Below are 16,477 nucleotides of genomic sequence, written 5' to 3' on the forward strand. Positions count from 1 at the left end.
TGAACTGCACTCTCTTTCAGGTCCACTCAAGTGCCCAAGACATGCACATGTGTCTCCTTCTACACACTCTACTGCAAGTGCTGTAGAAGGCTATAACAAACGATCCTGATACAGCAGCAGCCTCAACTAATGATATGTAACTCTGGGATAAATAAAGGTGTCAAGGCCCTTGGAATATTTGTGCTGGGTTATACATTCATATGGATTTGCACATGACCTTGTCAAACCAGCTTCAGTTACGGTAACACAAGCCACTTACCACTGTAACTTTATTGATAAAGATAATGATTTGGCAGCTGTGTTGTCAAAGAACTTTTTTCCCAACCATTTACCAGAGAAAATAAGGGTGAATCAGAAGTTTAAAAAAAGGGGGAAAAAATAAACTCTTATTACTGTAATTTCTATATGGATGGGTTATGATAACCTGTCCTCAACACTGTAAGTCATCCATTGAATCCAGTACTTTAAGCTTCAGCACAATTTAAGAGGTACTTTTGATATTTGACCCTGGACCTAAGTCTGATGTCTGCGTATAAACAGGCATAGACTTCTGAAAGATCTTACATTTCTCAACTACAAAAATGTTCACTATGAGAACACACCTCCAGCCTTAAAAGCGTGGGCCTTGCTAAGCGCAACCATAGTATTCAAGATATTATTTTAAAAATGAAAACCCAAAGTATGAAAAAGCAAGCTGTTGTGGGAAAAAAATAAATCATATAGGTGAAAGGATAACAAACAACAAACACAAGAATAACAGTCCTGGAGGGAAGATGCAGATGAAAGAAATCTGTGAAATTGCTTTGAAGATGTAAAGTAATTATTTTAGTTTAAAAAAGTTCTGGTATCTGAAAATGTTTTCAGCTTTATGAAGTGACTAATGTATAAAATAATATTCACCTTTGCTGTTCCAGAAAGCTGTTATTCAGTTTTAGTTTATTAATGTTGCAGGATTTAAACGTTAAAAACGCAGAAAGGAAGTTAATGAAATTTGAAAATTTTATTTTAATGATTGATTTGCAATTAAGACTTCTTGCCTGTTACTTTTTGTAAACTTCAAACTTTTAATTTGTGCCATTGGTAATTTCCAGCCACTACTGTAGCTTTTAGCATTTTCTATTATGTAATATACTGTCCTGGGAATCTATGACGCTCTCTCTTTCCCTTCTCATTCTTTGTAATAGAAAGCTGAAATCAGTGTACATAATGAATAATTAAAACAAATGACTAAACAAAATAAGTTCTTGCATACAAAAACCTCATTTCATTAAATAAATGTTTTAATACAGAGAAATATAACATTACTACGGACTGACCACCACCAAGAGGTAAAAGTAGTGGTTACTATTGTTTGTGCAGTTGAATATTCTGAGAGCTGAAAATTCCACTTCCAATTTTAAACCACTTTCCACACGCTGCAAGTGCAAGATGAAGCACTGCCTACTAAGCATCTTAAGCAAAACTGGCTTGCCAGTTCGAGGGGAGTTTTCACAAGACTGAGCTACGGAGGACCACTGCTTTAGATCCACAAGCAAAAATAAGACAATGACTACAGATAAAATCCTGAACCTTTGAAGACACTAGGAGGGTTTTTACCTCATTTTCTTTTAAATTGCTTTTAGAAATCACAGAATTTAACTCCACAACAATTATTTCAATGCTTTTTACAGCAAGTCAAATTAATATAGGCAAGAAAACTGCTTTAAAGTATAACTTTTACTATTTTGATAAAGTGTAAAAGGACACTCTAATATAGAAGAACTACAGAACTTAAGAGCCAGGTAGTATTAGCTGCTATATGAAATATATTTGAGAACAGGTATCTTAAAATTCCCAGAATGGGAAGCCAACCCTTAGGCAGATCTGCCAGAGTTCCAGAGAAAAGCCAGGATTTTCAGTAAAACGAGCTTGTAATTCAGACAAGGAATAAAGCTGGCATATAAATAGTTTTGAAAGGAGACTCAGCTACATTTTATCATGCAATAGACAAGAGAAAACTGTGAAAAATCAAAACCAAATATTGCTCATCATACGAATTTCAGCGTGTGAATTTTTCGAAACCGCAGCTGTCAGCCCTGCATCACTAGAGGGCACTAATAGCCCAGCTGGATCCAAGCAACTTAAAACTACTATGCTACTCAACAGATAAATCCAAGGGTAACATACTTTGCAAAGTCCAAATAAGATATATGTCCGTGGTAAAACCCTGGTTTCATTTCCTTCCAGGAAGTCACATTCTTCACAAACCGGACCTGCAAAGGTAGACAGCAGAAAATGTTTCTATACAGCTGGAACATACTAAGTTTCATCATACATAGTGTTTTCTGTTGTGTAAGTAAAATCTTATAATGCATTAGGAAAAAAAGTCTATTTTGAATATTACCGAAGAATTTGTGCCAGCTAAAATAGACTTTTCTGCAAGCATACAGCTGACTCATTTTAGATCATCACAATTTAATGACCAGAAACTAAGCAAAAGCAGCATACAGCTATCAGAAGGGCAATTCAAGGAAAGCTACCACAAAAACATTAGCAAGACAAACATTTAGATTTTTGTCAGTCCATTTTATTTGCAATTTGAAAGGAATGTGAAATTCCCTCAGCAACAAGTAGAAATGCAAGTACAGTTTTAACGGAATTGTCTGATCTGTATTTATCCCCCAAATAAAAATAAAAAAAAAAAGTGTACCAGATTTACAAGCATGTTCTTAGACCTTTTTGACTGGGACATCAGAAACAAATCTGGTGGTTTATTTGCTCCCCCATTCCAAAATGCCATGCATGAGTAATCCAGAAATTTTATAAATATATACATTGTAAATCAGATATATAGTTTACCATTTGGAACAGTTACCTTATGCCTAACATTTCAGTGAAACTTCCATGTTAAAGCATGAAGTAGCCCTTAAACAAAAGTTGATCAAGCAGTTATGGGCAAACTTCACAAAAATAGGAATAGCTTTACATTTCAAAGAACAAAATAAGATACATGCCCCAAACCAGAAACTATGATCAAATTAAGTGGGACATGCAAATCCTGATATAGCTTGGCTTTATTAAATGAACAGAATATTTTAACATCGAAGCATTTAACTCTGGAAGTTATTCCAAAACTAGTGAACTGGATAATAAAGAAAAGACGATAAATCTGCACTGCCTGAGCTGTCTGACAATGATACGTCATTTCTGAAGCTAAGAATTAGAAGACAGCATTCCTTACACATCTACAATATATTTTCTGTTATACAGTGACATAGATGACCACCACCTACTGAGGTGAGACGAGAGTGAAAAAACAAAAGTCTGAGAGCTCAGGACAACATATTAACATTCTGTAAGGTCTAATGGATTGAGAGTGTCCTGAAACATGGTATTTATTATAATTATCCAGTTGAGGATTTTAAGAAGCAAGACTGGCCTGATGCTGTTTCTTCAAACATGCAAAACTCACAGTCTAGAATTTAAGAGGTTGATACCTTTGCTTATTTCTCCAGATGATAGTTCTTGGACTCTCAGGTAAAAGAAATATATATTACTCTTAATAACAGGCAGTGCTCATTTTTTCAGTGTACAAGTTTTACAGTCTGTGGCATTTCACAATTTAAACTATATATTGCACATGAAAATTGTGGCAAATGTAGCTGAAAAGCACTGCACAATGTTATACAATGGTGTTTCATAAACTGCATTTGCTTTCTGTCTGGTGTTGTCCACAGCATAAACTGATGATATATCTATGAGATTCTGAATCTAGTTGAACAACCTTTACTGCAATTGAAACAAACCACACTTTCATTAACTGTACCTGCCAAAGATCAATCATAAGGTATTTTCAGTGAACAGCCTCAGCTACAGGTATTTCTATACTTAGGAAAGAAGTTTCCTAAATGCAAAGTATATATAATCCTCTCTTCCCTCACCCTCAGACTCCAAAATATCACGGTTAGTTGATACAACCCTGCAAGTAAACCAGTTATGCTACCTATCATGTGTACTGCAGCATGCATATTAAAGTGTACATTTCAGTTACGTTTCCATGAATAAGCTTTCTGAAATCTAGCACCAGCTAGACTTCAGTTTCTAATAGACTAGGACTAGACACAGGGAAATGTTTAGTGCAAAATCCCAAGGGTCAGGTCTATCTTAGATCCCCATGCCACCATCGGGCATCAGACCTTGGATGTTCCAGTAACAGTTCAGAAATCCTTTACTGTCTTTACCCTACAATGTTGTTGTCTGCTAAGGAAATAATTTTTATAAACATAGGATGGATATTCTAGCCTTTTACTAACTTTAACACCAGGCAAGCCAAGAGAAGGCTAGGAAGGTTTTGTAAGACAGATGCAACATTTACATCTGCCTTAAGATAGACCAGCAACATGCTGTGGCCCTGAGAACTTAAGTTTCTAACAACTGTAAGCAGCCTGCAGGCAAGAATACCCCCCCTCCCCCTTCACCCCAAGTTTGCAGCATTCCAAAAATCAGAATTGTTCCAGGTTACAGACAGCCCAATGAGTTTGGACTGGATTAACACATTTTAGGGCAGAAAGGCAGAAATCAATATTGCTTGCCGCTTCATATTGTTAACTATGATCAATTTTACCTTTCTTTTCAGGGCTTAGCAGACAGTGGAGCTTTCAAGAGACCAAGCAAGGTTCTCCATCTGAACCCAACTGAATAAAATTTGAAGTTACTTTAAAAGTGCGGATAGACGTGAATGGAATTGCTGGGAAGTTGTTTCATGGTGCTTTTATATAATTAGCTACAAAGTTGCTTCACAGCCTTTAGTAAGTGAGAAATCAGCTGAGCTTCACTGAATTAAAAAGTCAGAGCAAATGTACTCTGGGGGCGTAAGATGTCCTGAAAGGTGAGTTAAATACATTCAGTTTCTAGGATGATAAGAACTTAAAACAAGTCTCAGTGAGCCAAAATTTAAAAAAAAAAAAAAATAAATCCCCCAAAACCCCAACCAAAAAACCATCACCAGCACACTTGGTCTGAGAAAAAAAGCCCTGGAAAATCTGTACATGCAAACCAAAGCGATGTTGTAAACTGTCATCTCTGTCCACTACCTGCTTCCATCAATCCCACTTCTCTACAGTCCGAACACAAACACACCCCCTGCCTTTGCCCCCAGAAGGTGGTATGGTCATTACCCTGTGGGCTGGTATCACACGGAATCCTGGCTACCAAAAAAGCCCCAGCTTTTCAGGTCATTACATTCTAGTTTTGTTTGTCAGTTGCTGAATAACTGTCTTAAAATGACAAATAACTGGGGGGATGAATATCACAAGCCTAGCCTGCTGAGAAACACCATGAGGATTTTTTCATTTGAGCTACAAAATTAGGGCTCTCAAGTAAGGCTGAAGACCCACAAAGTGTCCCCATTAAAGGAAATCTCATATTCAGATTTAAAGACCAAGCGTGATGGAATGACTGAATCAGAACTGCTCTGCAGGAAGGCACTGGTCGCTTAGCTATCAAAACTGTCATACAAGCTAATAACTAACAGTTAGCTCTAAATCAGAGGGTCAGGAACACTGGAAACAGGCTAGCAGCACACCTGTGGCTGCATGCCATGAAAAGCCACAAACAAGTTCAAGGCAAGGGCAGCTGAGAAGCAATTTTGTGAGATGGTGAAAAGAGAGTTCACCAGTTCAGCCACAGTACAGCGAGGCTACCCACCTCATGTGAACAGTTCTTTCTCAGAAGGAAAAAGACAACCGGCACATGGACAGCAGCAGACGCTAGCACTCACTAGGCCATCTGACTCCTAGAGAAACACTCTTAAATGTTCAGGAGTACATGACAGTACTTCCACCTCTAGCAGTGTATGGCAACCTTACGCTTGTTCCACTTCTGACAGCCACTGAACTTCACCAGCAGAGGAAATAAGCACTAAAGTCAGTGTAAGTGTGCTATCCTCTGAGAGGGCACTGTTTTAGAATACATTTGGAAGCAAGATTATATGTTTTCAGGTTGCTTTTTCAAGAAAAACGGGGAGAGAAACTGTGGGAGAAAAAAGAACAAGGAACAGAAAACAGCAAGCTGAGGGAGTGAAATGCTGGATAATTGTACCATGGCTTGTCTATGTTTGCAACAGTACAGAGAATGTGTTCTCATACCCCCTTTTCTAACAATATATCGAGAATACATGCTGCAAGACAGAATAGTAATTTCATTTTAAACGTTTTAGGTGACAACTTCACCATGTAACAAAAAAGCTGAAGTCTGTGTAGCTGGTATGCCATTCAGCTAGCCACAGCACAGGCATACTTGTAGGACAAAAAGTATCAGTACTGAAACATGCAAGCAACAAATAAAATCCAACCAAACAACTACTCTGGTTTAATGAAAGCAAGTGGTTTTGTTACAGACCACAGAGGTCAGAAATGCAAGATGGGCAACATGGCACTCAGCTTGCTGCAGAGAAAAGGCCCAACCTGCATAAAGAGGGGCAGTTCCCAGGATCCTGCTGCCAGAGAAGCTGCAAAAGAAAGGAGGGCTGCTGGAACAAGTTCCATCTGAAACTAAAATGGATGTATTAGGGACTCTTAGTGGATTATCTCAAATCAGATACAGACTGTGTTTGGAGTGGATTTTAAATAGGGTTTTTTGGGGTTTTTTTCAGATTGCATTCAAGAAGTAAAGGTTTCACACGTGGGCAGAAAACTTAAAATGTGTTACAGAATTATAGTAGTTTGGAAAAAGCACAGCAGGAGTGCATAATGGAGAGCTCACTATCTTACAAATTTATGTCAGGCCCAAGACAATCTTCACTTTGCCTAGGGAGACTTGCTTCAACAAACAGCATCACTTATAAAACAATTCTGCCTCTGTGATATGTTTATGTATTTTACTACTGCTGCATACACACCTAATACACTCAAATGAGCTACACTGATGAAGATAGTATGTGAGTATTTGTTGCAAATCCAAGCCCACAAAGAGTATACCTCATCAGCTAATATCAGGACCCTTGCCACCTCCAGAATTATGTGTTATGATTTACAATGGCAAGTGCTATCTCAATAGACTAATGATAAATCATTATTTCTTATTCTTTGAACAACTATGCAATACATAGTTTTTCATTGTCAGCATCTCCCAGTTAATGGCCACTGAAGGAGTATCAATTGTCTAATTAAACAACATAATTTACCACCTTGGACAACAGCATAGTATCAAATGAAGGTAGGACTGCCAGTATTGCATACATGCCCAGCACTGATGGATTTTCATTTTTCAGTAAGTAATTCTTAAGAGGGAAGATGAGGAGCAGAGTTTCTCTTAGACAAAACTAAGCTAATAAAGAACACATTTGATTTGAATGAATTCCAAACAAAAGCAGAAATTTAAGGAAAGGTTGCCTATGTTTAATGTTACACCATCAATGACTAGCTCTCCTGGTCCTTCAGGACAGACCAGTACAATTCAAAGAGTCTGTGGTTGGAAGCACAGCACTAAGTATGACTGACTTGAGCATGACTTTTAATTAACAGATATAAGCCTGTTAAATCTTTTGGGGAAAAAAAAAAAATCACTCTGCTGTTAGTGCACGGGTCTTTAGTACTTGCTCTACGCAGTGGACAGGACTATAGGGATGGCTACCAGATTTACTTTTAGTAATCTCAGTAATCATGTCTGACAATATCACGTTCATATTTAGGAAAAGATTTCACTACAGCAAAACCCCAACAGTAACAGAACCCCACTATCACAAAACAGGTTCCCAGTCCCACCCCAAGTACACTCTATGTCCCCTGTGCTGAGATCCTGACCTCAGTCCTTTCTCCCTGTATACAGAACTGGAAGCGAGGGGCCGCACCTGCTTCCCCTTGCCCCACTCCAGCAGCTGTGCTGAGCTGCCTCTGCCTGCAGGCATGCACTTAAAGGAGCTGGAAACCTCGGTGACGTGCTGCAATGCAGAGCAGCTCCTGCCTGTGCTGCATATCAACTTCAGATGATCAGCACACCACTGGTGGTACATTCCTTGGGAGTTTGGAAATGTTTGTTTTACAGACAGGGATGATGACATGGTGATGTTTCAGACCTCTGACCTGTGTTTCCTACATGTGCACTCACAAGTAAAGAAATATTATTTTAAAAAATGAAACAACAACAACAAAAAAAATCTACTCCCTCACCACACCACACCCCAAGAAAAACAGAGCGCTGACCCTTCATCTTTTTTTTAACACCCACCATCTGATGCAGTGGTAGTAGCCATGATCATTTCTAGCCTGGGACTACACTGATTTTAGTGAGAACTTTACATGGATGCAAAGTGACTGATCCTTTAGAGTGCAAGCGATTTACAACCACTTCTTTTTACCTGTTTTTTATCACCTGTGAGACCTGACCGGACCCAGTACCAAAGACAAAAGTATAGCCCTGACAGCATGGAACGGTGCCTGCACTACTTGGGAGAGGAAATCATGTAAGACTGCATTCACCACAGATGGAGATGACAAGCAAATACTATTACACAGCCAAAAGGCAGACAGTTGACAATACAATAAACTTTTACAGTTAAAACAATTGTAATTTCTGCCCCAGCTGTGTCCCTTTTTATCTTTGTTTTTGTCCAATAAACAGATACTTACCACCACCCAGCAGCCCAGCAAAAACCTAAACCTATTATTTAAAAAGTAATATTAATTCTCTACAAAGAGATTACAAAACACATTAGAATCCATTTATATTGCAAAATGGGACATAAAAGCCAATTCCATCAGACCACGTAAGTCTGCAATAGCAATAAATTTTCCTATACTTTCCCCTTGTTTAATAAAAACATCCCAAATGCAGTAGCTTACCTGATCTTGCAGAGACATAACAGGATTATTTTTGGTTGTGTTGATATGTAGAACATGGTATTTGTTCTTTGCACAAAGATCATAGGCAATATTTGTGAAGGATGTGCTGGCAGTCTTAGGTACTCTGTTGTAAATAATCACCACATCATCTTCTTCATCCAGTGTCACATCTTGGCGGGGGCCATCTACTGTATGGCGCTGTTCTATTTCTCTGACTTCATGTCTTGCGATAGCCCTTTCTGTTAAGGATGACAAATACAGAATTTCGATGTAAGTATCACCAATTGTGAAGCTCAAACCACAGAATGCAAAAGACCTGGTGAAAAGCAGTAACTCCTCAGCGATAAAGGAAACACTTGCTGTCATATATATTTCTGATACATCTGAAGCAGAACTTAATCTATAAAGTGAACGAATGATAAAAGGTGAGTTAGTTTGACACAGAACACAAAGACTGGAAAACAATGTTTAGGGAACACATACTGTATTCCATGACTCATAATACTGTTACCTAAAGCCATTGTCTCTAAAGAAAAATGTCTATAGTGCGCTATCAAAATGGTGACATCCCCAAAATATCCCAAATAATTTCTATAAAACACCTGTTTTAAAATAATAATAGAAGGAATACGTCAGGCAATTTGGAGAATACGAATTTTCTGAAAACAGTAGAAATACTAACACTAGAGATTTAGTCAAGTAACTGTGTAGAAACACTGGAATTCAGGTGAAAACATGGTTTTGTTATTTCAATTGATACAAGCCCCAAGTGTGAAGTATTACAATAAATGGATTTGCAAAAATGCAATTAGATTTATTAATTTCAGGTATGACAAGAATAGAAGCAAGAGGTGGTTATGAAACCGTTAATGTTAAGGTGAAAAGCGATCTCTCAGTACTGAAATACATCAAATACATCAAAAAGAAGGAAACATGGAAAAGCAAGCTATGAACAAGACATTTTGGCAAGGTAAGTACATTGCAAATAAACCATTTTTCCTTTTATACAAAGGGCAATACTCGGAGTAATTGAACTCTGCTTCAAGTGCTAAAAGCCTATCCAGAAAATAAAATCACCAGTATTATAGCATTTTAATTTTTTTTCCTGCTGCTGAACAGTGAATACTTTTTGCTGATTCAGACACAGCTTTGTTCTGCTCTAGATAAGTATATACTTTAATATGATTTGTAATACAGATGTCAAAGCATCTTTTCTGATTCATTTATTGCGATATTGCCTTTAATAATGTATTCAAAGACATCTGCATTGGCCAACAGTGCACACTGAAGTCAGTCCCACAACAGTAACCTGTAATTCTCTGTATTGTGTTCTTACACGGGGTTTAGCTCTTTCTGGATGACACGCTTTTAACGGCAGCAGCTCTGGCCTTTACTTCCCTTGCTTCCTGTAACCCAGCTCCTTCTATTCTCTTTCAACACATCTCTTTAATTATAACATAAAATCACTTTTAAAGCAGAATCATTAAGCTGTGAACACCACTAGCCTGTAATTCCACATAAATTGTCTTCAACCACAAACTTCCATCTGTCTGAAATGCTTCAAAGCTTAAACTCACTCACTCTCTCATATGCTCGTATCTCACACCCCATAACTAAGTTACATCAGTATGAAAATGTTTGTAGAAAATGCTTATTGAGTATATCTCAATTTTCCACATGACATCTGTTGCTCCCCACTACATCAGTCACAGTTTTTGCTCCTTCCTTTCTCATTTGCCACCTCTCCCATCACTGCTGGCAAAGGTCCTGTTTTGGAAAGAGATGAGACAACAGACTCAGGTTTCTTCTGTCTGAAGACGGCTACAACAAAGAGGGACTGGCAACTCCCCCCTGCCTGCCAGTAACAGATCAGAGGAAGCATTTGGTAGGGGGCACAGTTAATCACATGGCTGCCCAAGGCTACACAGATACTGAATACCACCTAGAGAGGCGGAAATGAAACAAATTTAATTTGCATTTTCTACACCAGAGTAGTAGACCTCAGCTAGATTTGAATTGTAACTGTGCAGAGCTCCAGGGCTGATGAGGCTGGCTGGCAGAGGGAAGCTGCCCCTTCCACAACGAAGTAGTAAACATTTGTGAGAAACAGACATGATTTGCAAGAGGAGCAATGAGAAGTGTTCCTCTAATGAGGTATTTGAAACCACGATGATTCAAGAATTAGCATGATAAGTGCACTTTAAAGACTGTGCATAAGATATAAAAGATGTATGATTAGATGCAATTAGCAGAAAGGCTATTACATATGATAACCTTCAACTCTGTACGGTGAGAAGGGAAAGCAAGAACGCACACAAGGAAGAGAACCTTCACAAGTGTCAAGTACACAGTTCTAACACCTAAAGAATAAGAAGGCTTTACATTTCAAATTAAAACAAATATTTATGATTAAGAACCACAATAATCTTCTTGAAATAACTATTTAACAATAGTTAAAACCCAAAAGCTGAGATGAAGCGCAGGATATAAACTGCTGAAGTGCAAAGGGAAGCTAAAGCCAGTGAGAAGCAGATACAGCAGCACCTGAAAGCGTCTACCCTGGTCAGCCACCCTAATGGCCAATTTCACTGTAGTCTGTTAATAACACAACAAGGAAAACTGCCAGTTTTGTAAAAATGCATGTTTCTTCCCACAGATGAGTAGTTTGCAGTTTTCCTCTGAAGTCGGAAGCTTTCTTTGTTACTTTCTGAAGTCAGTTTAACTCTTAAAATGGCACGTGATTTGATACATATGAATTATATTTATTTTTTTAATTATTTATTTGTGGAGGAGGAGGAGAACCAGTAATGGTCACAGGCAACTGAGAATAGTCTTTGGGATAACTAAGTTAATCAGGAGTTAAGAGAATTTGAGGAGTTGATGGGCCTTTGACTAACTACTTCATTTGCTCTTCTATGAAATTTAAGTATCTTTGGAAGCAGAAGTCCTGTAACGGTTGAAAAATGACCAGCTCTTACCTGCTTTTACAAGTGCAGTAGAAAATGCAATGTATGTTCTAATAACTTTTTACATGTAGAAGATAGGGAGGAAGACGATGTTAGGTATTTATTAAGTATATTTTGTTTACCAAAGAATAACCTTAGATGACAGCCCTGCAAATTTAACTTTGTTTATGAGAACTTGACTTAGATTGGTTTCTCTGAAGTCAATTAAAAAAAAATAATCAGGTTAGGTAATTTTTTTTCTATCTGAGATCCCGTGGACAAAATGATATCCTACAGTTTCACCACCTTCATTCCATTCTATTTAAACTTAATTTTGTAAGAAAAACATCTAGGCAAAATTATTGAGCTAAATGTGTAAACTGGGTTAAGACTGTCCACACTAAGTTTGATAACAATTTAAAAAGGTAAGCAGCATTTAAGAACGTAGTACTTCGAATACAAGAGATTTTCATAGTAATATAATACAGGATAATTTTAAGGCATAAAATACTCTGTCTCACACTTTTTTTTATTACTGCCTGTTTAGGTTCACTGTCATAAATAATGTAATTACTATACAGTCAGTAAAAATGCTGTTCTGCAGTTGTCCTACACACAAACTTTCATCAACTGCAAGGCCAGTTTGCACACAGGCAGCACCATGTAAGATCACTGTAATAAGGTTTACTACAGTGGTTATTTACCAGCAGAGGAATTACTTGCAGAAAGTCTTCAGTTGGCAGAAGCAGGTGTTTTGTAAACAACAGAACAAGCTCATTTTCCCACCTACTTGTCTACATGTTCTTCAAAATCCTCCTTTATCCCATTTCTGTAACTATCAGCATCTTCCCACAACTTACATTTCTTGAGCCACCCTTTCGTAGCAATAAACCAGAAAATACCATGGCTAGCAACAACTTGGTTTGCCAGTCAGATGCTATCAGAAAATGACATATAATGGGCAAGTTATGTCTTCTCCTTCAGCAGAAGCACTAATAGCAACATTCAATCTGTATGCCACCACTGATTATGGAAAAATTCAGAATTATTTATTTTCAAGACAACTGCCCTTTCAAGTTACAAGCTGTTTGTCAACAAGTTTAAAAAGCTATTAATACAAGAAGTAACGCCCGGGAGAGAAATCGACACACCACGTTTGATTGCTTAGCCATGTTTTGTTAGGATCTCAGCTAATAAAATCACCTGTGAAAATACACTGGACCCAAACATACCTATAAAAATATTTGAAAATCCAACCGGGCAATATTTACATAATTCTAGAAACCAATCACCCAACTGAAAAATATTTAAATAATTATAGAAACTAATCAATGTGATCATAAGCAATTATTTGTCTACATTTCTTGTACATTCAAACAAATGTCTTAGATACAACAAATTTATTAGCATTTATTTCAAATCCAAATGTTAACTGCATAATTATTGTCCCAAACAAAACAGAGTGGCATGGATTTTAACAACTTAAAAGTTAACAAAACCAAGCATTTCAAACTCCTTGCATTTTTCACAAAAACCCAAGAACCTCCTGCGATTTCTTAACAGGAAAATCTATCAAACCCAGAATGCTTCTTTCCCCTACCACTCTGGATGAGGGATACATTTTGAGCCTCGCTGGCTATCAAAGTCAAGTTAACCAAGCATCTGGAAGAATAATACAGAGCATGCCACTCTGCATCTCCAAACTATGTTTTCTGTCCCCTATGTCTATTTCCCTTCTGCACCCACCTATGGATATTATTTAGGCTCTCTCTTCAGTGTGTCTTCTGCGCCTGCCATGCTACCTGGTGAAACCTCCCACACGGGTGAGGACAGGCTCAGTCTTAAATTATAGCTCAGCTGCCTTCAAGCCTTACCCAACAGAAGAAAAAGTTGTGGATTCAAACTCCACTCACTTGCTGTGGTGGTGAAGGAACTCAACAGCTAGTATGGATAGCATCAACCCTGTGCAAACAGTTGCTCTGTATCCATGATACTGGATGCCATTTCAAACCAATAAGCAGGTTTCTTCCAATTGGGAACAATATTGAAGCCAGCTGACTCGGTGTCTCCGCTTTCCTTCCACCATGCTCCCAGGCCAATTAGGCAAGCAGCTGGTAGCCTGCGGCACCGAGCAGCTCTCAAGCTGTTTCCCTGCCCAAAAGCTGCATTAAACACACGATTGCCCTAAATACTGAACCAAAGCAGGACTGAAAACCCACTCACTATTGACTGCATTCTCCTCTGATGAAGAATGAAAACTGAACTGAACAGCGGCTTAAAAATGAACCATAATTACATAGCAAAGTTAATGTCCTGATTCATTTTCAAATTATATACACCCACCATACACACGTAGCCTCCATCCTTCACTGAAATGCAGCCCCCTCTGGGAGCTGTTTAACAGCATAGATCTTACAAACCAGCACAGTGCTGCTGTATGTGGGTATCGATACTTTGGGGACTGAGAGGAGGAGAGACAGAATCAATGGCGCTATGACAATTTATGGCCATGGAGGATTTGTGTCACTATACCCAGTTAAAAATGCAGGGAAAATATAGATTGAATTAATAAAAGATGCCTAAAGTTGAATTTGTTTAAGGTATCAGTATTAACATACCAACACTTTCCAAGACCTTTAAGAATAACAACTCTATCCCGCTCTAGTTTCAAGTCTTACTAACAGCAGAATCACCACATTGATTCTTTAGCAGCTGCACGACTTAATGACCAACATGTATTTTGAGCAAGCCTTCGGTTTCTCCCAATTTTCTTTTCCTCTATGCAAATATTCCATGAACCTGCTGTCTCTCTACTGCTGATTAATGAATGTTTTTAATGTTCTCAAAGGCAGTTCTGGGTGAGCCACTGGGTGAGGGGAGTGCCAGAGGGGCAGCAAACCCTGCCTTCCCGCTCCGGTAACCGCAGCGCTCTTAAAACCAGTCCCGGGGACTTCAGATGAGATCTCAAGTGTGACTCCTTACCGCCGTCTCTGACCGACCACCCTTAAAATCGTAACTAACTAGTTTGTTTCTCCATTAACATCTATAAATATACGTATTACAATCAACATTAAGAAACAAGGAAAGCGGGCTATGTGATAGAAGTATGAACTACTAGTCTTGCAATACCAGTCAGATAAGAAAACCTCCCATGTTTTCCTCCCCCTTCTAAAAATTAATTTGCCTTAGTGTCAAGAGATTCTAATGACTAATTCTAGAAATTTCATTCCAGCTTGGTTTTTTTCCAAGTAAGGCATGAAAAGAAACAGGTATAAAAGATCTCCTGTAATAAACTGTAGTTCAGTGAACAATTAAAAGTCACTAACACTGCCAAAACATATTTTTTTTTAATAGTGGTTAATGCATTTTCAGAACAGAAAGAAAATGAACAGTCAGACAGAAGAGAATTGTTTTCAAACTCCAAACTTTAAACTCCAACAAATGCAGATTGGAACTAGTTAAAAGCAAGGATAACTCCCCAAAAAACCCAACCCAGACCACCAAGGAGGCACCTCCAGCTAGGCACTGAGATTGTTAACTAAAATCTAATGCAGCAGCTGTCTGAAAATTAGAAGTAGTGATGCTGAAAAACCTGCTACAGTTTCATTAGCATTTGATACTCATCATTTAATTTCAAGATAGCATTTTTGCCAGGGCTTTATTTTGAACACATAAGTAGAAGCATATTGATTAGTGTGTAATATTGTTAAGGGTTTGACTTAAGCTTATAAAAAAAGTCTATCCAACAGTGAAATCACTGTCTTACATGCACATCCAAGCTGGTTTTAACATCAGAACCTGCATTTCTCATTTTCCTGCAATTTTTTTTTAGTTGATCAACTGCATTTATAAGGAACAGAGTATTTCAGGATTAAGCTCTGAACAAGTATTTACTTTTTTATCTTTTTTTTTTTTAAAAAAAAGCCAGCTAACATAAAAGCCTTACATATTTTTCTTCCAGCATTCTGTTGGGCAGAATATCTTAATGAAAGACTATGTTGTGGCCCTTTTTGACACAGGACCAGACACACCACGCATGTACTATGAAGTCAGTCTGGGTTTTAGCTACATAATACATAGGACAGGTAAGGGCCTGCATCTCAAGTCCCAGGAAGGGCGTAACTAAAAAAGAACCCATGAAAAGTCACAGATCTGATAAATCGCACTTATAGATTCAAATATTAGGTACCCCAACAAGCATGGTTATGGCTTACAGCAGACATATTTGTGTAAGAATATCCAATAAAACAAAAAAAAGGATATTTCATTCCACCAAATATGAAATTTCGAAAAATTTGTAAATTCTGGAAAAGGTGCATAAAAACACATCTTCAGCTGTAATTATAGCATCACTACTGCGACTTCTGAAAATTGCTAATAAACCTAATTACAAAGCTACATACAAATTTAGAGAAACATTTTAGGCAACATGGTGCAGCAGTAAAATTTAAAGATAAGCATATGTCAAACAGCTCCATAATCTCTCCAACTTCAGACTGAACTGTTTTGCTTGACAAGTGGTGAATTCCAGTTAATGAATTAGCGTGACAGCAAACACAATAGACACCATTTATCTTTTTTTCCTCCCAGTCACTTGCAATTTCTAGTTTCTTTAGGACAAGGAAACTTGAATAATAGATAGCTGTAAAGAGAAGGATGTAATCACACAAGAAAAAGGTTTGTGGCTTTTCAGAACCCCAAAACTGTCCATGA

At 37.9% G+C, this 16,477-nt stretch overlaps 1 protein-coding gene across 4 annotated transcripts in view; it reads right to left on the bottom strand.

Annotated features, from left to right (window-relative positions):
- HS2ST1 (heparan sulfate 2-O-sulfotransferase 1) overlaps nucleotides 1–16,477 on the bottom strand; it is an 81,378-nt gene that overhangs the window by 12,000 nt on the left and 52,901 nt on the right. For all 4 annotated transcript variants that reach the window (XR_008749024.1, XR_008749023.1, XR_008749022.1 and 1 more), the window contains exons 2-3: nucleotides 8,820–9,058; nucleotides 2,167–2,252 (exon numbers count right to left, since the gene is read on the bottom strand). Coding sequence is in view for 1 of the 4 variants with exons in the window: in XM_055815407.1 (XP_055671382.1) it covers nucleotides 2,167–2,252; nucleotides 8,820–9,058 (325 nt within the window). In the remaining 3 variants the exon portion in view is untranslated. The remainder of the gene's footprint in view (nucleotides 1–2,166; nucleotides 2,253–8,819; nucleotides 9,059–16,477) is intronic.

The sequence above is a fragment of the Falco peregrinus genome, chromosome 10, assembly GCF_023634155.1.
Source record: "Falco peregrinus isolate bFalPer1 chromosome 10, bFalPer1.pri, whole genome shotgun sequence".
NCBI lineage: Eukaryota > Metazoa > Chordata > Aves > Falconiformes > Falconidae > Falco > Falco peregrinus.